At 43.6% G+C, this 23,418-nt stretch overlaps 1 protein-coding gene across 2 annotated transcripts in view; it reads left to right on the forward strand.

Moving 5' to 3' along the window:
* SETBP1 (SET binding protein 1) overlaps positions 1–23,418 on the forward strand; it is a 267,975-nt gene that overhangs the window by 42,721 nt on the left and 201,836 nt on the right. Inside the window, exon 3 of one of the 2 annotated variants that reach the window (XM_058823563.1) lies at positions 8,203–8,286. The exons of the other annotated variant lie outside the window; for it this stretch is intronic. Within the exon in view, the coding sequence (XP_058679546.1) occupies positions 8,203–8,286 (84 nt within the window). The remainder of the gene's footprint in view (positions 1–8,202; positions 8,287–23,418) is intronic. 2 annotated transcript variants of the gene reach the window in all.

A 23,418-nucleotide genomic window follows, 5' to 3' on the forward strand; every position in this document is an offset into this window, starting at 1 on the left:
CAGTGAGGGGAACAGACAACAAGTGAGCCATGGCATATGGGCAGCCTGTTTAATTTCAACTCCTGTTGGGAAGTGGCTTGCAGGGAGATAAGTTACAAAAGCAGAAGAGGAGGAGGAGTGTGTGTTGCAGGGGAGGGGCAGGAGGAAGGGAAGACCCTTTTTGAGATGAAGCAGCCCAGCTGAGAGGAGTCCGGGGCACAGGGGACTGAAACCTTGGCTGCATTCCTGACACAAAGCAGTAAATTAGCTGTTTCCGAGTCAGTTGGTGCAGGAAGTCTTGTTGGCTGCACATGGGAAGGAGAGATGGGGATGTCTGCCTCCAAACAAGGAGGAGGAGGAGGAGGAGGAGGACATGTCTCCGATTTCCATCTCACTCCCCCTGTCCCAGGCAAGCTTCAGCCAGGTTTAGGACCTGGGATGTGGAGGGGTTTTTTTGCCCAGCTGCAAAAGTGGAGTCGTGCTGCCCAGATGATTTTTTTTTTTTCCTTTGCAAATAGGATTGTGTATGTTTTGCTCCTATGGGCATCAAAGTGAGATCACCCACTAAACAGTCCTTTGAAGCAAATGCATGTGACAGTGATTCCTCTTTTCCCTTCTCTTCTGTTTTGGCCTTCTTTTTCTCTGTCTCAATTTGCTTTTTGGATTCAATGTGCAAGCTATCAGTTTCTGGCTATCTAGTCACATCGTTCATGCATTTTGGATTTTGTGGACTAAGACCAAAGGGAGTCTTGCCTTAAATGTGTCCTGAATGATTTAGGAAGAAAATTAGAGGGAATTACACTAAATTATAAATACGTGAGGCTTCTTGTCTTTGTTTTGATGTACTCAGACTTTGGTAGAGAGTGAGGAGAGGTAGGTGTACTTTTCTTACTTTTTGTAAATGTGTTGCTTTTGAATCTCAGCTTCATTAAAATGTAGTTTACAATGGCAGGAACTTGAGAAGTCATACTCCTGCTGATGCTTAGTGGGTTTTGTGTTCCTTGGTATGTGTTCTCAACACCTTAATTCTAGAGGTTTTCTTAAGAAAACATCCATTGTGGTCAACAACATCATAATTTTGCTCTATTTGCTCCTCTTTGATGAGAACAAGCATGGGATCCCAATGCAATCATCACACACATGGACCATTTGGAGCTCTGAGCGTGTTATCAGCATCCTGAGTGGTGGGTGTGCCCATGTCTGAGATTCAGCTGTGAGCTCCATGCTTGTGCTTGCCAGGGTGGGAAAACTCCACGCACCAATTAGCTCTGGAAATCCTGATTCTCTTGGCAGGGTGCAGATGATCCTGGGCAGCAGTTGCACTCTAAGCCCGCACAAAGAACTTTTTATATGGCTTTAATTCTGCAGAGAAGTTTTTATTCACTAGAGATTCTGTAGAGAAATGATTGTGCATCACTGGCTTGGTGGAGCAGAATTTTAACTTACAGCTCAGGCACTCCTTCACTGATGAGTTTTAACATGAAACAGAAATACAAGGCTGTGATTTATTGGTGAAATATTTAAGATAGATTGTTAAATTATTTAAATAGCAGAGTTTAAAGCAGGCAAGATAAAATAAAACAAAACAAAAAAGGCAGTTCATGCAAATAAAAGCTAAGTTTTCCTGAATTTGAAAACTGCACATTTAGACCCACTAGTTATCTGAAAAAAAAGTTTTCACTTTTATTACCCTCATAAAAAAACCCTAATTTTGAATCTTTTTTCCATTTGATCCCTGCAGACTCTGTTTCATCTGCAGTGCCAGTAATTGTTGCAGCCTCCATCATTTCCTACCATTCATCTAGCAGGTATTTGGGCACTCACCCACACTGCATGCAGTTTTCCTCTTTCTACAAATGCTACTGGAGAAGGTTTTTGACTTACTGTTGGTAAACCAGGTGAGCACTGCTCCAGTGTTCTTGCCTGGGTTTGGACCTCACCCCATCTTGTCTTGCCCTTAGAGGTGACCTTCCATCCTACCTCAAAAAAGTTTGTTTGCATCTGCTACATTTGTCTTTGCCCAGTTGCCCTCTGGCATCTGTATGACATTGCCACAAAGTAAAATTTGGGATATCTCCTCAAAGGAGGGGACAGAGGTCATACTTGTGGTCTTCAAAGACTCCAGAGGGGTCACAAAAACAGTGTAGACTTGTGACAGTGTGAATAAAGTGTGAATAAACATAAAGATATTTTGTGGACCCTTGTCATTCATTTAATAGAATCACAGAACAATTTGCGTTGGAAGGGACCTTAAAGATCATCTGGTTTCAATCTCCTGCCACGGGCAGGGCACCTTCCACACCTTCCACTGGGGTTGCTCACAGCCCCATCCAACCTGGCCTTGAACACTTCCAGGGAAGGAGTCTGCACAATTTTTATAATTTTTTTCCCCCTAATTTTGAGATAAAATATATGGGACTTGCTGCATCCTATGGAGCAGTTAATGTTTTCAGTTTCTGTTTGTGTAAGATTCCCCAAATTTGAGAAAGCTTGCTCACTTCCTGAGCCATGTCTGCTCTGAATATCAGATCAGTGTGACACATGAAAAGCAAAGGTGATTAGGCTTTGACATGTCTTCAGTAAAAACTCATGGGAAGTGTTCATCAAGACCCATAGATAGCTTTGAAAATTTCAGTCCTTTCTCTTCATCTACTCACATTTCAGCACCAAAAAAGAAATATTTTTCAAGTCTGACCTCCTCTAGCAAGCCCTTCGTCTTGGGCTGTGCATCTGAGAAGGAGAAAACTTTCAAGGTCTGCTTCTTTTAAATGTGGCAGCTGAAAAAAAGATAATTAGGACAGACAAATCCAAACAGTACTTTTGCAAATGGTATTTTTTTTTCCCCGTGTATCTCTATATTATACTTTTCCACCTGCCTTCAAAGGGAAGCTGATAAAAGGGATTTGCTTGGCCTTTTTGTTGCCAAAGGGGGAAGGGTGCCATTTTTGTGTAGTGCTGCGAGACAGATTCTGCAAGTGAAACTACCCCAGCAGGGGCAATCCTGCCCGGAGGGGACAACTCCAGGGACTGAAGCAGATTTTCTTTTTTTTTTCCTTTGCTCTCCTTTGTGGATTTGTTGTGCTGTGGGACCAGGTCTTTTATGGCATGTTAGGAGTGGGGTTTATGGAGCAATCAACTCCATCAGCAGTAGTGGCAATCACATAATGCTTTGGTCTTTTGTAATAGATTTTGTGTGTATGAGCTGAAAGTATGGCCAGGAGGGAAGGGGATGTGAAATGTTGTCTTTTTTTTTTTTTTTTTTTTTAAGTTGGAAAGAGTCTGTCTGAGTTCCTTTATGCTTTTCAGGCTCAGGGATGAGAGAGAGCATGCATACGTGTGCGCGTCTGTGCCCATACAGTCGCTCAAGTGGGAAAAAACCCTGTTTGCAGTTCACACAGGAGGAATTTCTGATGGAGACAACAGTGCTAAGCAGAAAGGCACATCCTGATCTCTAGCAAGTGAGGGGCACGCTGGCGGACACACGCACACAACACATACTCTCCAGGCGCTCTGCATAATACGTGCAAAGCGCTGCCCTTTAATGAACGTAACCTATGGTGGCTGGGATGCAGCCGGCCAGACCTCACCATTAATAAACTGGGAACATTCTTCTCCTTTTTAGTCCCTTTCAATGCCAGCCCTGCGTTTTGATCTCCCTTGAATGCAGCTCCCCCTCATTTGGGGCTCCAATTCTGAGAAGATTTGGCGCATTGTTTGAGGTCGCAGGATGTCGGATTGATTTCGGAGCTTTTGTATTGACTCTGGGCTCCTGAATGAAGCTGTCATGTGTGTCTGTGGTTGGCTAGCAGGCTGTCCGGCTGCAAGCTGTGCCTTCCTTTGTTGTTTAGGCCTCATTGAGCTGAGGGAAGAGGCTCATTTCAGGGTGATTTACCACCACCCAAACACCAGCTGTCTGTTGTACTGCTGCTTGCCTCCACCTTGGATTCAGTTCTTGTTTCCCTTCCTTTCCCCCCTTCTCTCCCACTCTACCACTGTAGGCACTTGGGTACTGGTTCTTCAAAATGTGTGGATCACCCTGACAGAACAGCAAAAAAAGCATAACAAACACTGAATGTGTTGTTCTTCCTAATGGTGTTTATGCAGCCAGGGGATTTTTAGAGTTTGCTGTTGCAGTGCTATACATAGGCTCAAAGAATGACATGCCCTGTTGGAAGGGACTCACAAAGATCATCGACTCCAAGTCCTGGCCCTGCACAGGACAGCCCCAAGGATCATACTGTGTGCCTAAGAACCTTGTCCAAATGCTTTTTGGACTCTGGCAGAGTCCTTCTCTGCCAGAGGCCTTGAGGCCTTGAGGCCTTCTCTGGGGTGGTTCCAGTGCCCGACCACCCTCTGAGCAGTTGTGCCAGCTCCCTAGGGAAAAGGCTGCTTCCAGTATTTTCAATTGCCGTTGCTCAAAAGAGAGAAAGGCTAATGAAAACCAAGCAGGTTAGAGCCCAGCTGGACCTGTCAGCTTCTGCAAGGTGCATGGCACAGTGCTAAGCCAAGCCCACCTCTGGGGCTGAGCTTTCCAGCCACAAGCTTGGAAGACAGGATCCTACTGTCAGTGCCAGCCAGCAGCTCCAGAGCAGAGAGCCTGGCAGCTCCCTGGAGGCCGGCTGGTGCCATGTGCCTCGTGTCTGACTCCTTTAAGCAGGGCTGGCAGCTCCACACGGGATGGCTCTGGGCAACGCTGCCATGATTTGTGCATGCCCTGCATCTCCCCTGGAGCTGCTGGCGTGAAACGAGTTGTGACCGACCCTCATTTGACTTCTGGGTGATGCAGTTCAGTTTTTCTCGACCACAGGCTGTTAAAACTGGCAACTGCTCAGCTCCTGTCACCCGTGCAGTTGAGATAATTAAGCCTGTTACTATTATTACGGAGGTTTTTTTTTTATTTTTCTGCAAACTTTGGCCAGCTGCTGGAGCCCATGGTGCAAGGAGGTGGGTGAGGCCAGCCAGATTCCCTGTAAGAGGTAGGTAATGGGACATATGTCAAGGAGCCTTCTTGCTCTTTTGCCTTGTGAACGGTGATGTCTGGCGGTGGATGCGAGTCAGCAGAAGGCAAAGCAATCTTCCCTGTTGGAAAACCTTGTGCCTACCTGCTTCTTAACAATAGCACCTCATGTTATCAAAAAGCCAGGAAACATAGAAATTATTCTCGATGAATTAAGACCAAACATCTATACCCAGTCAGATGAGGCTCCTCTCTTTTTCTCTCTTTCCCCTGTGAACATCAAGCACTGCTAGATGAAGAAAGGAGGGAAATATTGGGACGCAACAACCACAGCAGGATAGCCCCTGCAAGGTGTTTTAATTTCTTAATGAACTCCTTGGGCACTAGAAACTGTGAAATAACATACAGATAAACAAACAAAAACTCCCTAACCCTTAGCACCCTGCAGGGCTCTGTTTCAGATCGCTGAATAAAAGCTGAAGTTGCACATGCATGTTTAATGTAACACAAGGCGTGTGCTGTGGAAAAGCATGCTTTCCTCTAATCTGGTTCCAGACAGAAGCATCCAAACAGAAGTCCCTTTCCCTATCCCCACTGAACTGCTTGGTGTATGTGAGGAAACCCCTGAATGACAAGGCCTCCATCTGCTCTGGAACAGAGTTGCGACTGGCTGCAAATGTTGTCCATATGCTTTTTTTTTTTTTCCCTTTTGCCTTTCAACTTAGCTGCCTAATGTTAGACACCTATCTGCAAATTAATCATCTGCTCATAAGGAGTTCTCTTAAAATAAGGTGGAGGTAGTAGCTCATTCGTCCAGAGCACATTAAGAGAGGCGCGTCTGCAGCTGGAAACGGAGGTGGGATTATTTATCCAGTGTATTGCTTTCATTTGGGTTTTTTTAGGGAATTGAAGAGCCCCTTCATTCTTGTAGTGTCAGAGGAAAAGGAAAAAGCTCTCAGGTTTTGGGTTCATATTTTCCTTGTACTCTTGATTTTCCATGTGTGTATGGGCAACATCTTGTAATTTCTCTCTGTGAAATAAAACTGGTGATACTTCTGTTTGGACAGGAGAACATGGCCATGGTTTGCCATGAGCTCAGGTGGCATTAGACCCATGGAAGGGTATAAAAGTGGGAATGTTTTTCCCCTGGCTTGTGGTTAAAGAAGGGTTGATTATTTTATTTGACATCACAACTTTGCAGTGGATGGTGGGACAAGCTGAGCACCAATGAGACATATGAGGATATAGTTTCCTTACCACAAGTGTATGTTTATTCTATAGCCACCCCAAAGCATCCAGTGGCCTTTTGGGACATGTGTGAGTCTTTCCCAGTTCTTTTTATAGTTCCAACTTGTCTCATATGCTGAGGGGTGTCTAGAAGATACTCTGTGGTTGGACAAAGGGGTCTCTCCCCTCTCAGTTTCCTGTCTCTAACACAGCATTTTAATACACTTGCTTTAATTTACAGTTTAAGCACTTCTTTCTGAGGAAAAAAAATACTTTAATAGATTACAGACCAGTTGTTGAAGGATTGTAGTAATGGGGCAAGAGTGAAACACCTTTGACAGATGGGAGTCACAGGCAGAGGAGGCCAGTTGGAAGCAGTCCCCTGAAAACCTCGGAGTCTGCCAGTTTGTAATCAGCCCAAACATGAGGAATTTTGGGTAGTTATCAGATTAGGTATCAGTACAACCTTTTCAGTGTCGTAGTTTTTTCCCAGCTTCTGTTTTGGAAAGAGAGAAAAAGATATTTTCTGCACATTATGTGACCTTGCTGAGATTTGTGAGATGCTGAGCTCACCAAGTAAGAGACCTCTCCACACCTGGCAGGTTGCAGACTCTCCCAAGGTGACCAAAAGTTTATCTGCCAGTTTTTAATTCCTGCCACCAAGGGTCATCTCTCTGCTGTGCCCTGACATTGAGCAATGGCGGCAATTCCTTTTAATTGTGCCCTTTCCCTTCCTCATCATTAAGGGCAGAGCGCTTCCACTTGGCTAAACTCACTGACTGTGTTGGGATCTTCTTTTCTATATAAATTAATCCAGCTGAAATCTCGTGACTGTTCATGGCTGCGCACGAGCAGATTCTCCCTCTGTTCCCCAGCAGATGCCAAGAGTGTTTATTTTTCAGCTGTGGACAGCAAAAGTCTGGAAGTAGGCAATGTCTTTGTGTGCACGCCTAACGAAAAACAAGTAATTGTGATACATTTGTGGGGACTTCACTGGCTCTTCTTGACTCCATACCGTTTAAATTCAAGCAGCATTTTGACATCTGGAATCTCAGCTCCTTTCTGCCAAGGTGATTTATCAAGATGTCCAGGTTTGATAAGCAACAAAAATACTTTGGTGAAGAACCAAAGTGACAAATAATTCCCAGAAAAGAACCCTGTTAACATGAGGAACCTTGCTGCTTGGATCATATTCAGTCAGTCTGATGGGTTTTCTACAAAAATAAAGGTCAGCTTCTCTCCCAGACTGTTGGTTACAGGTAAAAGGACAGTGAGAGGACTCTGTTTCTTTGCAAATCTCTGTTGGTTTGAGCATCAGTCCCTGGAAGTATCCAAGACCAGATTAGACAGATTAGACAGAGTTTGGAGCAACCTGGTCAAGGGGAATATGTCCCTGCCCATGGCAGGGGTTGGAACAAGGTGATCTCTCAGGTCCCTTCCAAGACAAACATTCTATGTGTCTATGTCACAGACATTGCAGAGTTGCACCAGCAGTGTCAGGTGAGAGTGTGCTCTTGGATTCCTGGCATGGGTTTACCAGGGGTGATGTGGACCCATTGTTCTACTGGGAGCAAATCTCTCCTGAGGACTTTATTTCACCAAATCTGGGCACATTAGAAGCAAGTAGGCATTAATTTGGTAAAGGTGAACAGAAGTAGTAGTGTATGAGCTTTTCCTCAAGTCACTGCTGTTTGGTATTGGGGTGAGTATGCTAGACATGTTCCTGTTCATGCAAGTGTATGAGAACCATGGGTTAAAATAAAATTTATTTCTTTTCAGCTTTGCTTTACCGCTGTCGTTTTCCACACACCTTGCCTTCCTTCTGCCTCTGTATGACTTCCCTAATGTTGGGATATTATCCTTTGGGGAAGTCTTCTTGGCAGATTGGCAGTTCTCCCTCAGTGAAAGTGAACTTCCCAGCAGCACAAGAAGGGTCCACAGGCTGCCCTTTCTTCCCCTGCTCCTGATCACAAATACAAGCCTCTTGGTCTTCAGTGGTTCAGAGTGTGCTGATGTTTTTCCTTCCTTATCTCTTATAGGGAAAAGTCATTGGAGATTCAAAACTGCTTATGAGTTGTGGTTGCAGAAAAGGGAAAAATTCTCAAGTGAAAGACTCAGATCAGGTCAGTCAATATGTACCTTAACTGGTGAAATCTGAGAATGTCTTAACGCCTAGTGGATTTGATCTGTGTTGTTGCATATCAGAATTCCTGGACACAAACAGAATCCTTGGCATGATTGACAATGGTACAACATTAATGTTTTTGTGTTTGTTACTTGTAGAAAAACCCTCAAGCAAGGTTGGGGATTCATTGCACTAGGAGATGTTAATTCCCTAGTCTGGCTTATTCCCATCTGGTTTATTTATTCATGAATTCTGTTTCTTTATAAGAATCCACTCCAGGCAATGCCTCTCTTAAAGAATATTGCTTTTCCTTGCTGGCTAAATGCATGCAACCTTTGGTCTCCTACTGTAGCTGCCTGGATGGGTGGTAGCTCATTGCATGCTTTTGTTCTGAAGTGACACCATTACAAGGACATTCTTTATTGGGGTTCCTCATGACATTTGTTCACAAACTGATGGCCGGGTTTCAATATTCATTACTTGGAATGAATGGCCCCTTATTCTAAAATTGGTCAAATTGACATTGGTGGGATCACTGGTAGGGTTCAGTAATTGCAAGTGAGATGGACTATGCTTGGAATAACAGCCAGCTGGTGGTCTCTTCCTTCCCCCTACCACTTGGCACTCATTCAGACTAGCCAAGTTCATCCCTGACAATCTTCTTTTAGTCCTTATGGCCTCCTGTCTTCGTAGCTAAAGATGAGTTTGAATCTGGAGATCATTTTTTCCAAAGATGAAACAAAATTTGAGCATAAACATTTTATAAAATCAGGGCACCCAATGTTAAATGTAGCAGAGTGAAGCAAGTTCTCAATTATCAAGGAACTTTGCTCTCTAATGTATCTTGAGGACAGCCTGTGACTGGGTTTAGACCTGGGGCAGATTCAAACTGTGTCCATGAAGTTCCAGAAACTCCTGATAGTTTCCTGAAAGGAAAAGAGGTGAATTCTCAGGAAGAAAAGTGTTTTTCACCTTCAACAGGCATGTTCATCAACTTTAATTAACAATAGTGTCTCAAAGCCTTGTCTTGTAAATGTTTGAGATTTGAGAACAGATCTATCTTATCTATAAACCTATCCATCCATCAATATACCTGTTCTGCAGTATTCCCTGTTATGAGGACTGTTGGTCACACTTACAAATTCTTTTTAGAATTAAGTCTTTCATTGATTTCCTTTGTTTTGCTTTCGTGCTTTTAGTAGATTTTTCAAATTAACAAATTAATTGTCATGAACTGTATCATCAGTTTACCATCAAGACAAGGATTCATATCACTTTTCTTTAAAAGACTAGCTTCCCATTCTTTCAAATGCAAGCTTAATATTCTCATTTTGAGGTTCTAACACATCAGGGGAAAATTAATTTAGAAGTAAACACTCTAACTAATCTTAGTCTTTTGTATTTTGATGTACTTGAGTTGAATTACTTTAAGGGGGACCGGAAAACCATTAAAGCACTGGTAGCATTGATTAGAAATAAAGTTGGAAGATTTTGATTGCAGAGAGGTTTTACAAAGCACTATCTCTAGCAAACCCTGTGTAGTAGACCTCAAACTCACAAATGGCAATATTTTAATTAGAGTGTAGGCAACAGTTTTCAGAGGGGAAAAAATATCCCATTCTCTTTGATGGTTTCTGGAACAGTGATAAAATATTTTTTGCATTCAGTTACTTCCTGAAATCTAATTTTTGATGCCTGATGATGTGTTGACCATATCAGTACCTCTTTATTTGCTGTATCAACATAAACTGTTGGGCAAGTGCTCGCTTCAGAGGCTGCAAAGCTCGTTCTTCATGCTCCTGGCAGGGTCCTGTCTATATTTCAGGGGATAGGAGGTAGATGGGGAGGAAACTAGTACAGGAGGGTGGGTGGCAGTGTGGAACATTTGTCTGTGAATGCAGGACCTCACTCAGCTTATAAATTATCCCCTGGGCCTTGTAGATAAACACAGACTTCTATGGTGACATGGGCTGGGAAAGGCAAACACTTGCTGATGATTGTAGGATAATCCTCCAGGACACTAATTGCCAGAAAACCAAGGAAGCATTTTTTTAGGAGCAGCTTGTTTCACTTTGTGAAGGGGAAAAACAGTGCTCTGGATTTAGTTTTGTTTGTAGAGCTCTACCCCTGCCTCCTGCACCTTGTCTCAGATTTTAAAGATTTACCTTCATTATTGTTATTGTTGTTGGGACCTTTTTATTTTTTTTCCCCTACATTGCTTTGTGTTTCACTCTGGTGCCTCTGTAAAGTTATGTGAAAATGCAACTTAGTTTTCATTTGCATGAATGTATGCATAAATACGTATGTGGTTTTTATACCATTAGCTATTTAAAGGCTTGGTTTTAAAGTCACCAACTACTTTTCAGCTGAAATTTTTGTGAGAGGTGATGTTTAGCAAAGAGCTGACTTTTCTTTCATTACTTCAAGTGAATTTGGAAACTGGCAAAAAAATCCTAAATACACTGCCCCAGCTTAACCAAATCATAACCTCATTGCCAACGATTTAATTTACCAACACTTCTTACTCCAGCCTGGAGAAGAGGAGACTTAGGGGAGACCTCGTTGTAGGTAAAACTTCTTTGTGAGGGGAAGAGGAGGGGCAGACACTGATCTCTTCACTCTTGTGAGCAGACAGGAGTTGAGAAAACAGCATGAAGCTGAATCAGAGGAGGTTTAGGTTGGATCTCAGGGAAAGGCTCTTCCCCAGAGGGTGCTGGCACTGCCCAGGCTCCCCAGGGATGGGCACAGCCCCGAGGCTGCCAGAGCTCCAGGAGCCTTTGGACAGCGCTGCCAGGGATGCACAGGGTGGGATTGCTGGGGGTCTCTGCAGGGCTAAGTGTTGCACTTGATGATCTTGATTCAACTCAGAACATTCTGTGATTCTGTGATTCTCCAGGATGCCTCTAAAAGCAATGGCACTTCTTGACCTGCGCCCTGCTTCCCTGAGTTTGGCAAGGACACCAACTATCTGCATGGTATTTTCCATGTTGCAAGTCACCAGCGTGTAAAACCTGGGCCTGTCAAGGGCAGAAGTCCAAATGGGCTTAAACGGGGCTGGGGTTTCACAACAGGCACAAGGAACCTGTTGGATTTGCCCCAGCCCAGGATAGGGACTCGTGGTCTGTGCTGTGGCCTCCCAGTCCAAATCAAACCCTGCATGATGACGTGGTAGGGTAAACAGTGCAGTATAAATCCCACCAAAGCTTTGAAAACCTCAAAGGGAATAGAGCTGAGTGCACTGAAGAGCTAGAGTAGCATCCCCCTTGGATGGTCTCGAGGAAGCTTTGGGTCAGTGAAGCAAGATGATGGAAAGGTGTCCCCAGATAAGGTCACCTCTTGCAAGCAAAACTCCCATATCCTTGTCTGCCTTTGGCAGCATTGCTTGTTGTTTGTGTGCTTTGTGGGAGTGAAATTTATCCATGCTCTGAGGCCCAGAACCAAGTCTGTGCACCACAAGCATCCTGCTGTAATTGTAAGGCTCATATATGCCCTTTGGAGTGCTTATTAGATTCCCATTAGCTTATGCTTCCCCATAATGCTATAAAGTTATAATGTTCCTTATTATTTGAGATGCATTGTTGTTTAAGAATGACAGTCCTGGAGTAGGATTTCCTTGTGCCAAGTAGCATACTAGCATAAAGAAGGAAAGATGCTTCCCAGGGAGCAATTTCATTTGTGTGCTTTCTGAGGAAAACAAAAATGTAATTTAAGAACAGGAGGGAAATGTGTGGGTGGGCAAATAATGTGCATATTAGAGTTATGCATAAGGTTAAGAGCCAGAAGTAGCAGAGGCACCATGTCCTCAGCACGTGCAGCTCTCCCTTCTGAGGGTTTAGTTTTATTTGCTTTCCATTGCTTCTCCCAAAAGGTGGGTGACTCCTCAGTGTTTAACTGCTTTTATACTTTGATTTGCAGTTGTTGTTGTAGGGTTTTTTTTCCTTTTTTTCCCCCCTTTTTGCTTAACTTTTCTGGTGGTTCCTGTGAGATCAAGTGTTACTGACAAGTCAGATCCCCTTTTCCTTCCCTGTGTTTGGTCCTGGTTTTAATATGACAAACATGTGCCTCCTCTGGAAATGGTATCCATGCTGCAGAGTAATTATTTAGTGAATGGTGGATCCAGTTCATGTTGGCAAGGATCAGATTAATCATTATTAATCATGACCCCTCCGACAGTAACCTCATCCTTTGCCTAAGTGCTGCTCTTTATTAAGAAGTAAAAGCTATTAGAGAATGGCTGAGCCACTGCTTTCGTTGCACCAGCACAGGGCTCAGGACTTCTGGCAGGAGGCAGAGGAGCTCAGTTCAAAGCTAAAAATAGATGCACATGGCCCATGTTCCAGAAATGAAATAGGCAGCTTCCCCTGTGGGCTGCTTCGGCCTCATCCGAGTGTCCTCCTTTCCCCTGAACCCTCACGAGATTCTGACTCTTTCCAAAGGTTGAACTCAGTGTTAGGGATTAAATAATCTCTCTCTTGGACTTTTTCTGTTTGTCTGCTAATTTGTTTTTCTTTTCAAACCGAAGTAGATTTCAGTATAATCTAGTGCATGTGCAGTCCTTGCAAGGATAGGATTTTAAGATCCTGGTTGCAGCAGGATTCTACAGCTGGTGAGACTAACCAAGAGTTTAGCTCCCTGGGACTTGAGTGGCACCAAGCAGAGCCTAAACCAAGAACTCTTTCTAAGGATTTCTGGATTCTTTGAAGAAAACGCTACACTGTTGAGGTGAGGCATGTGGTGATGTTCATCTTGTGCAAAACAGTTGTGAGAAGTCAAACTTCTCTCTCCAAGTCACTGGACTGGGGTTTGCAGAATTATATATATACATATATATATATGTCAGAACAGAGCTTTCAGTCACCAGAGGTCTGCTGAGAGTAAACAGTAATTTAATTCATAATTATTCTGGTAGTAGCTTAATTCGTAATTATTTCCCTAGCACTTTCAGGTTCTTTTTAAAAAGGTAAGGCTGTGCTATCCATTGATGTTGTCATTGTTTCAGCAAAAGCACAATGACTTAAGTTCTGGACTGAAACCAATCTCCACAACCTTCTCACCCCACTAAGTCCACCTTAATTACTTTTTAAAATGTTTTCACTGGCTGTCTGGAATTCCAGGGCAAAATCCTTTAGGACAGAAAAGGAAAGGAAAACATCTTTTGTCTCCATCTAGCTCTTCATTACCTGTCTGGTAGCAGTAGAAAATTGGAGCAAACCTGACACGTTATTTTGATCTTTGCCAAAATTGTTGTGGGAATAACAGTGTTTAATGGCTGAAGGAATTTATAGAAGAATAAAAGTAGCCACAAAGATGAAGGGCCCAATACAAATTGTCTGGTAAGCTGCTGTGAAATTTTACATGTTCAGGGCTAACTGATAATTTCCCATCTGAAAAAAACAGGGTAGGAGGTTGTAGGGGAGGAGGGTGAAAAGTGTGCAAAATAAACCCTCCTCTTTAAATAGCTAACTGTCCTGGGCTGAATTGTGTCAGGGCTAAGTTCCTTTGGCAGCCAGCTCTGCTATATCTGCCGAGGGCATAGCAGAGGACTGAGACCAAATTTTGGAGAATCTGCCTTAGCCTTGCTGGCTCTCCCTGGCATTTCTCCCACTTGTTGGCAAGAAATGCACCAAGGCATGAAATAAAGGAGTGCAAAGGCTCCTGTACTTCATCTGAGCAAATCTGGATCACACCCCCTCAGTTAATGTTTCTCTCAGCTAAAAGAAATAAGAGTAATAAAAATAAGTGAAAGCATTGGCTAACTTGGAATTACACGGGTGGAATGAAGCAGGAGAAGAGAGTTGTAGGAGTGAGTGTATGCTGTCCACCATCTCCTGTGCCCACATTTATGGCAGAGTTTGAATCTCTGCTTGAAAAAAATCATTGGATTCTGCACAGGTTATAAAGACCTAAAACAAGAAGTAAAATTTAAAGAGAGACTGTTAAATGTCTATGGTATCTGGGCAGTAAAGGGCTCTTAAAAGTATTTTGCTGGTATAATAAAGCAAGGTAGAAGATCATACAAAGAACTTGGAACTGTAGGAAAGTGTTCCAGTTACTGAGAACTCATAGAAGTGTTATATATAGCACCACTGATAAACACATCCCTTTTGGATCTGGTGCCTATTAAAAGCAACCCTTATACTTCTGTCATTACGCTTATCTAACCAACTAAATTTTTAGTGTTCAAAATACTCATGTAATGCTTGTGCATCTTGTTCTTCCTGCCACGACAGAGTGTTTCACCCTCCCGTGATTCAGGTTTGTATTTAGCCAGATGGATCACCCTCACTTATCCATTCACTTGCTGCTGCTGGTGCTCTAAGGAGAAAGAAGTTTCACTTGGTGAACCTAAATGCTGCAGAAAATTTAATCTTGGAAATGTTTTATAAAAGCTGGAATCCTCTCTGTGGGATCTGGCTAGGGACAGGAGGTGTTTCAACAACAGATGCCCCAGATGCCTTTTCTCAGGAACTTCCAATTTCATCCAGCAGCTGTGTCCAGGTAATTGCTGGATCTGCTGCTGGGCATCTGAATTCCTGGTGGCTGGGAAAGGTTTTTAGTTTCATTCATCTGTTGGGAATGGAAGCTGGATGGATTAGTCCCCATTCTTTGTATTTATGTAAGTCTTGGAGTGATAGTACTATGAAAGAAATTTCCTAAATGTAAACCTCTGAACAAAAGAGATTGAAGTTATGGATGTCCTTTGCAAGTTCAACTGTGGTAGGTTTGTCTTGCAGTGGGTTACACCTCCCTTCACACAATGCCATTTGTAAGCTGACATTTCTAATGACCTTTCATAATCACCTATTTCCTTTTCTCACTCATTTCATGAATAGTCTTGTACTCACTTCAAGAGTTTTCTGCCTTATGGTCTCCTCTTACTGTTCATATTAATTTCAGAGTGGGTTGGGCTTCCTGTAAAGTGCAGCACAGTGTAGACTGAAGTTCAATAGAACCTTTCCTTTCTACCGGAAAAGGGAGACCAAAAACTCATAGTGCCCTTTCTCTTTGTTGCAGCAAAGGCTTCAGAAGTGCAGTCAGCAAATTGCCTTTTTTCTTTTCCTTTTGAGGCACTTCTGAATGTGAGCATTAACACAGTGCCCTGCCCCAGTTCAAGACGTAAAGACTGGGGCTCTGACCTTCTCTAGTGAGTGATGATCCCATTGCACTTTCCCTCCTGAGCTGGAGCTGGTGATGATGTTTTGTCCAGCCTCTTATTCAGGATATGCTTTCAGCCAACTTTACTTGACCCTTTGCGTTCAGTGGGACATGTAATTCTGGACTTCCTGCCCTAAATTGCTGTGTACTGCCATCTTACATTGATGGGTCCTTTGTTCCACCTTGGAGGTAGGTTCATTTTGGTGCTGGATGAAGGGAAGCCGTACTATTTCTAAAATCAATTTGAGAGCCCTCTGAATGAAAAGTGTTGCTAACATGAAAAATATTATTGTTACCAATTGTCATCCCTGGCCTCAAATGCTGAATTTGAAAGGGTCATTTGTACTCCTCAAAGGCAAACACCATGTTAAATGAGAGCTAAAGCAGCTGAAGAAAATGCTGTGTTGTGGAACTTAGGCTTCAAAATCCCAGGGAGAATTAATAACTATTTTGTTGTTTTCACTGATCTCTCTGCATGGATGGAGAGGGAAAGAGTTATCCCATACTCTTTGCCTTAGCAGCTTACCTTCTGTCAGGAGATTCAGCCAAGGTAGGAAGAACACTCAGATGGATGAGGAAAAGGCCTGGGTGAAGATTTGGACTTGTCCATTTGATAATTATATAAGAAGGATCATTTTCCTCATTATCCTCTGATATTCTGGCTGCTTCTCATGGAATCGCAGAATCACAGAATGTTAAGGGGTTGGAATGGATCTTAGAGACCATCTACTCCCAACCCCTCCCTGCCATGGGCAGGGTCACGTCCCACCAGACCAGGCTGCTCAAGGTCTTATCCAAACTGGCTTTGAGAACTGCCAGGGTTGGGGCATCCAAAGAATATCCCTGGGCAATCTGTGCCAGTGTCTTACAGCAAAAAATTTCTTCCTGATATCTAAATTTCTTGTTTTACAATTTGTACCCCTTACTCCTTGTCCTATCACTGCAGAAGACCCCCTGTCCAGCCTCCCTCTGGGCGCCCCTCACATACTGGAATGTTGCTATGAGGTCTCCACACAACTTTCCCTTCTCCAGGCTGAGCAGCCCCACCTCTGCTGCCTTTCCCCCTCTGCCCTGTTACCATTTCCCCTTAGCATGTGAAGACACCAGGGCAGGGTCAGCCCCAGTCAGCCGCCTTTCAGATGGCAGATGCCACGTGAACCCAGATGCCATCCCCTCTGAGGCTGGTGCAAACTGAGCAGCCCTCTCAGAGCTGCTGAGAGCTGCCAGGGAGGTGCAAGGGCTTTGTGGAGGGTGGCAGATGGAGAGCAGGAACTGCCTTGTTGGTTGGAGTGTGGTGCTGGAAGCTTTGTGGAGCTCTTCACGCCTGTGTCAGGCAGCTTGGGTGCAAAATGCAAGCCCAGCAGAATGGTGGCAGGTTGCACCCTCCTTTCACTGACATCCTACCAGAGCCAATGTCAAGACGATGAAATTCAGGTCCTGTACTTCAGCAGGTCGTCTGTCTGGAATTGTACCCAATATGTTTGCTCTGCATTCAGCAAATATTTGGTTCTGACACTGGTTATGGATGGAAAATGTATTCATTTAAATTTTCCATCAGCTCCAGCTCTTGGGGAGCTTGTTCTGCTGTTGGGTTGACCATGGTGAGAGGAACATTTTGCATTGCTCCATCCAAATAGGCCTTTGTTCCTTATGTCCTTTTGCTCCCTACTATATCCCACTTCATGGTTTTCTTGTTCTTGCACACGAATCTGGCTTGGTAAGTGACAGTAGATATGTGTGTGCCTTGGGTTTTAAGTCTCCCTTTATAGGCCAAATCAGTTTTTAAAACATTACCTCCTGGAAACCACTCAGAAAGCTCTGTCAAATAGAACTGTAACCAAAATTTTCTTTGTAGAAGAAAAAAAAGATCCCTTGTGCAGGGGAGAAATCATTCAAGCTGTAGTTTGAAAGTGTTTAAAGCAGGTGGAAAAAGAGGAGGTTCAGTGCCTATGGAGATGGCTCACCCTTCAGAGATGCTCAGTCTGTCACTGAGGTTTCCCACACAACCAATGGTGATTTAATTCCTGGAAAACCTCAGCTCTCTTATAAAGAAAGCAGTGAAAGCAGCACTGATATCCTTCATGTTAAAGGCTGGGGAGTACTTGGATATTGGCATGGGGTAGAGATTGCCTGAGGTAGGTTAACTCTAGCTTGCAATATAGTACAGCTCCTACTAGCCTCATGACAGAGGGATGTTTTATTCTTTTCCTTTTTATGTTGTATCTTAAAAAGAAACAGACAAAATTGTGATCTAAAGTAGCTGGAAAAGAAAAAAAAACCCAACCCAAAAAGCCATATGATTCGCTGCAGGAATAAATCCCCTTGGCAACTGGTCCCAGCCTGGAGAATATATTCACAGCTGGGTTATAAACCCTCAGAACCAGCCAACATAACCTTAACTAACACAACATTACTAAGGCACTGCTGTAATAGGATCATTCTGCTATGGCTCCTGGGCATGTTTTAAGTGTCATCAATTTAGTCTACAACTGGAGGCTGTTAAGTGCAAAACCATTTTAGCAACTGCATCTTACATGCAGGAATGATTGAATATTAATGGCTTTTCTTTTGTTGAGGAAAAACACAGAGAGGAAAGTGAAAATCCACAGGAAACCTCGCTGTCTGTCCTTGAGTAGTGAAGTTCATTTTTGGAAGACAGCAGGATCAACCTAGCAGCTGAGTATTGGAGTGGGAGGCCAGGAAATTGACTCTCATTCTCCAGCACTGATCTCCTGTGCAAACTCAGCCAAGTTATTTCACCTCAGTTTTCCTTCTCAGCCTTATCTCTCCAAGGAGGTGAATTATTTGACAGAGTAGTTATTTCACTCCCTTTTTGGAACCAGTTAGACTCCACCTGCACAACACTGAGAGCAAACAAGAAAAAGCTATGAGGGATGCAGCCCGGTGTTTTGTCCCACCAAAGATGCCCATCTTGGCTACTTTGGTAGGAGAGGTTAAGCACTTTAAAAAGAGCTCAAAATGTTTTGCAACTGAGTGGGAAATGTGTTTGCCTCACCTCAAATCTGGGGTCAGAATAGATGATAAAATTAACTTTGCCAACCCTATGTGTTCTTCAGTACTCTCTGAGCTGCTCCATCTTTTACCATGTCATGTGTTGTTCAGGGGAAAACAAAAGGATATTGGTACCTGTGGTGTCTGTAGTGTTGTGGGGCAAGACTTGTGTGAGTATCCTGAGGCTGGCTGAGTATCTTTGTGAACAAGATGACGTGGAGGTGGTAACCACTTTCCACAAACTTTGTGTTACCTGGTGCAGCAAGGTTGGAGCTGTTGCAGGACTTTTGCAGGGCACTCCTGTGGCTGAACTTTGGGTCACTGACTGAATGAGCTGTTGTCAAGGCACCCTGCACTGTCACTGTTGGGAATAAAGGCTCTGAGTTGAACACTGGCTATCCTCATAAAGAAGTTAATTGAAATCTCTCTCTCAACACCCTCTCAGCAGATCAGTGGTTGTGCTTAGAAAACAAGGGAATGAATGAATATCATAATACCTGATGCAAAAGCTTTTGTGTTCGCTTTTTATCATTATCAAATCATGCTGAAGAGGCTGCAAGGTGAAGAAACTCTCAAGCTGCATTTTCAAGAAGCTGTTAGGATGAAGACAGGGCATTTCAAAATCAATACTGAAGCCTGCGATCCAAAGAGCAAAAGGCAGAGTCATTATAAACTGCTTTGCTTCTCATCTCTAATTCCCCATATTCATAACTTAAGCCCTGTCATTTGGATTTATCCTCTGTGGCCTGCAGTGACACCAGGAAAAGTCCTTCTTTTTAATTCTGTGGCAAAAAAATAGCAACACTGCAGGGTAGGATCATATCCCCCCAGAAGTTTAGGGCTTAAATGTTTCATGTTGGGCACCAGATTTTTTTTTTTTTTTGCCATCTTCTGCCCCTCCCAGTAGTCTCCCTCCTCCTTCCTCTACTGTTGTACATCAATCATCCTCTTTCCTGGAGGCAAGGGTACAAACAGTGTAATCCCAGGGACACTGATACAGCCAGTCCTGCATATGGCTGTTGCTCTGCCCTTGGAGATGCCATCACTAAATCTAATGACAGGATTTTGCTGATGGGAGTGTTTCAGCAGGGCTGGAGAAAGCAATAGGAGCAAGTAATCTAGGAACCCAGCTTTGCCATTGCTGGGAGCTCTGTTCTATCTCCATCCACTTCTCTTTTTAAAGTGGCTCTCTAAACTTCTCTTTCCTTTATTACTTCTTAGTTTCTCTTATCTTGGCACTTATAACACCATAAACATTTCCCTCACTGGTAATGTTTTTAATTATGACCTGGAAATGAACCTTAGCTCTGACTCAGCCAACCCAACTGAACAATTCATAAAGGTTTGGTGTCGAATTAAGTAATTATTTTTGAATAATTAAGATTCCTGTATAGGTTGTTGTTTGGACAAAATACCACAACCTCAAATGCTGTTCTGTGTAGAGGCCTTCAGAAGGGCTGCTGGGGTTTGCTGGGATTTTCTTTGTTTTGGATCTCAGAAATGTGTTTAGAGGAGGTGATGTTACCTCTGGAAAAATCCCAACACGTATATTCAGGAGAAGCTGCTGGACCACGGTTGACTTATGCAAAGTGCAGGCAGTCAGTGGCAGGTTCTTCCAGCAGCACACTCTTCCTGCCCCTGTGTTTGGTGAACCAGGCTTGAGATCACATTACATTCTGCTGGCAAATTTGGGAATGGCCTTTGGTGGGAGCCCAGCACTTTGTCTCATCTGCTAAGCCCTTAATAAACCCCACCACTACTTTTTCTAACTCCCCTCTGGACTTTGAATTACACTGCAATGAACATAACTCACGTGAGTAAGAGCTTAAGGTCTTTCTTACTTGGGTGGTCCCATTAAAAAGACCAGGTTTGCTGTCTTGGCTCCAGAGCCATTCCAAACACCACTGCTATTTTTTTTCCCCCAGCATTTCTTTCACCTGCCTTTTTTTCTTCTTTCTCTTTTTTTTTTTTTTTTTTCCATGCCAAATCTATTAATATGTGTTTTAACCAGTTAACTTTGGAACCAAAATATTATTGCATAAGAGGCAGGTTTATAAAATATGCATTGGAGCGGGGAATATAAAATGCCCCCAATTTCATAGCATTAAAAAAAAAAATGTATAAAGTGCTGAGTGAAAATTGAGAAGGACCCAACTTAAACCTTTGAAAATCACTGCCAGTTTCTATGTGCTGTATTTATTTTGACTTGGGAGGCTCAATCCAGTCCAGATGAGGTCACTTGGTGGGGAGAACATGTGTCCCTGCGGGGCCAGGAGGCAGGGAAGCCTGCAGGATGCTCTGGCTGCAGGATGCAGTGGTGGGAGCAGGGCAGGCTGGACCATCTGTGTGTTGATCCTGGCATCAGAGCAGGGCTCTGGGATGGAGGTGTGGTCATGTTCAGGTTGATTTCTTTTTAAGGCAGGCGGGACAGCGTAGCTTTTGTGTCCTCAGCTGTTTGCTGGATAGGGTAAATAGAGGCAAAGCTTGATGTGCTCTAATAACCTGGGGACAGGGGAGCATATTTAGTTAGGGGCGCCTTTGGTGACTTGTCCATATGACTTCATGCTACAAAGAGCCTCTAATTTTGTTTGCCCAGCTCTACCTTTGAGCTTGTCATGTTTAACCCTTGCCCTTTCAGCACCTGCTACCTGCTCAGCACCATTTTACTTTCTCCACCTTCTGCTCCTTCATCTTCCCTTGCTCCTCTCACCAACCAAGATCAGTATCTAGGCCATTAGTGTCTGAGAAATGTCACATTTTTCCTCTGGGAGCTCCATCTCTGCTGCTCAGTGCTCCATCCCAGCAGGTGGGGAATGTCCTGAGTCCTCCCCGAGAAGCCTTGTCTGTCCTGCTGCCCCTCTCCCCTGCCAGCAGCCTGTTTGCCAGCACTTTGCACGAGGAAGCTGCCTCTATAAAAATAAACCATGCTGAAATCTGAGAGAGAAACCACGCCAGCCTCACACTTCATTATTGGTAATGTCAGCCTATTTGATTTCCATTTGCAAACAGTAGCCTGCGTATGTTCTTCACCATGTACCCCGTCTCCCTGTGCCTTATTCTGTGAAAATTCAGGTTCCCCATGCGTGTTGCTAAGTCTGCTTTGTGGTTTGCTTGCTCTGGGCCACAGACACCCCTGCTTCACAATTAAAGTGTGGAAAAAGCCTGTTAAGTCACTGATATAATTGCCTGGTTACTCAGGACTAACACGAGGTTGCCATCTGCAAGAGGCTTGAGCCTCTTCACCCACCTCCTCTACCTTTATAAGATTTTACTCCTCGCAGCTGGCTTTTATTGCTGATTTACAGCAGAAAAAGGCAGCAGAGACAGACCTGCATTTCCTGTTTTTAACCCCAATGTGCACTGCCATATGGGCATTGCTTGGGGAGGGCTGGATGTGCAGACAACGCTCTCCTGCACCTCCAGCATTGCCTGGCTGTCTGGGTTGAGGATGTAGGATGAAACTTGATTTTCCAGGAGATCTCTATTAAAAAACAACAGGAAAAAAAAAAAAGGGAAATGGGTGAAGGGGGAGAAGTAAGACAAACCAGGCTTTATATCAGTAAGGTAAGCACTGCATTGCTGCCCTCAGAACCCCAAACCTGAGTTGCAGGTCCCTGTCTCCACGCAGGGATGAGCTCTCAGATGGGTCCAACAAGTGCTGGCAGCAGCAAGGGGCCCCCAGGAAGGCTCAGGGAGGGGGGATGTACCCAGGGCTCGAGGAGGAGATGCCTGTATTGACTTTCACTCGATTTACTGGAGCAATTGAGTTTGTCAGTGAAATGTGAGAGGGGCTCAATCAGCTGTCACACTGAGACACTCCTGTCACTACTGTCAATAGCTTCGAGTTTCTGATCCTTTCTCAGATTAGCTCTGTGCCAGAACATCAAATGAAAAGCTGTTTGGGGCATGGGGAGGGGAGAAACTCTGAGCAGTTATCTAGGAATCAGTTTACAGACTTCAAAGCACTGCCAGGTTTATTCTGATGGCCTATAGCAATGTGCTGGGATCCTTAATGCATTTGGAGTGTAATGTAGACTCTCCTCTTCAGCCCCATGTTCACCCATGGACGCGGAGGCAGGAATGGAAGAAAAAGGAAGGCCTCCCTCCCAGTGAACCCAAATGGCATGCAAATGGCCTGCCTGCTCTGCAAGGACTGCTCTTTAGCTTGATGGAATAGGTTGCTTTTCTTACCTTTCATCCTGAAGGAATCCTCTGTGTTTGTCCCAACACCAAATGGAGACTTTTTCTCTGATTATGTAAAGGCACCACCCCAACAAAAGGAAAGGAGTGAAAATAAGTGGGACAGGTTTGCAAGCAGAAGGAATGAAGAGGGAGGTTTAGCAAACCCATCTGAGCAGTTTTTAGCAGTGTTGGGCCTCGACTATGTACCTTTCTTTATCTATAGCATGGCAAAAGCTTTGTAGTCCATCAAGTTCTTGCAAGACCTTTTCCTTGAAGTTTCACTGGTAGGATCTGAGACAGGCTTTACTGAGAATCTTTCCATCATAAGTCAATGTGAATGAATGAATGAATATGTCTCTTTTTGTAGGAAGAATAGGCCATCAGGAGACTTCTTAAAAAAATACTTCAAGGATTTGAGAATTCTCTTTTCTCTGTTCACACTAAAATAGCTTATGGCAAGGTGAACTCGCCCACTTGCACAGAAGCCAAGAGGGTAATGTTAATCCTATTAGAAAAATAATCTACCACCAAAAAAATAATAATAGTAGGGGTGGAGAAAGAATCCTTTTTAGGCCAAGTCTCTGAGTAATTCCTGTGAATTTACTCTTTTCTTCTTAGGGTTGCAATGTTAAACATTTTGCTATCAATACATGAGTTACAAAGATTACTATTTTCCTTTCACATTCTTAAAGAAATTAAAGAAGAGAAAAGCTACATTCTAATCTTATTGGTAGAGGGTTTTGTCCTGTAGAGAATTCTTCTCTTTTTTGAGAAGAGAAGA

This window comes from Ammospiza caudacuta, chromosome Z, assembly GCF_027887145.1.
Source record: "Ammospiza caudacuta isolate bAmmCau1 chromosome Z, bAmmCau1.pri, whole genome shotgun sequence".
NCBI classification, from domain to species: domain Eukaryota; kingdom Metazoa; phylum Chordata; class Aves; order Passeriformes; family Passerellidae; genus Ammospiza; species Ammospiza caudacuta.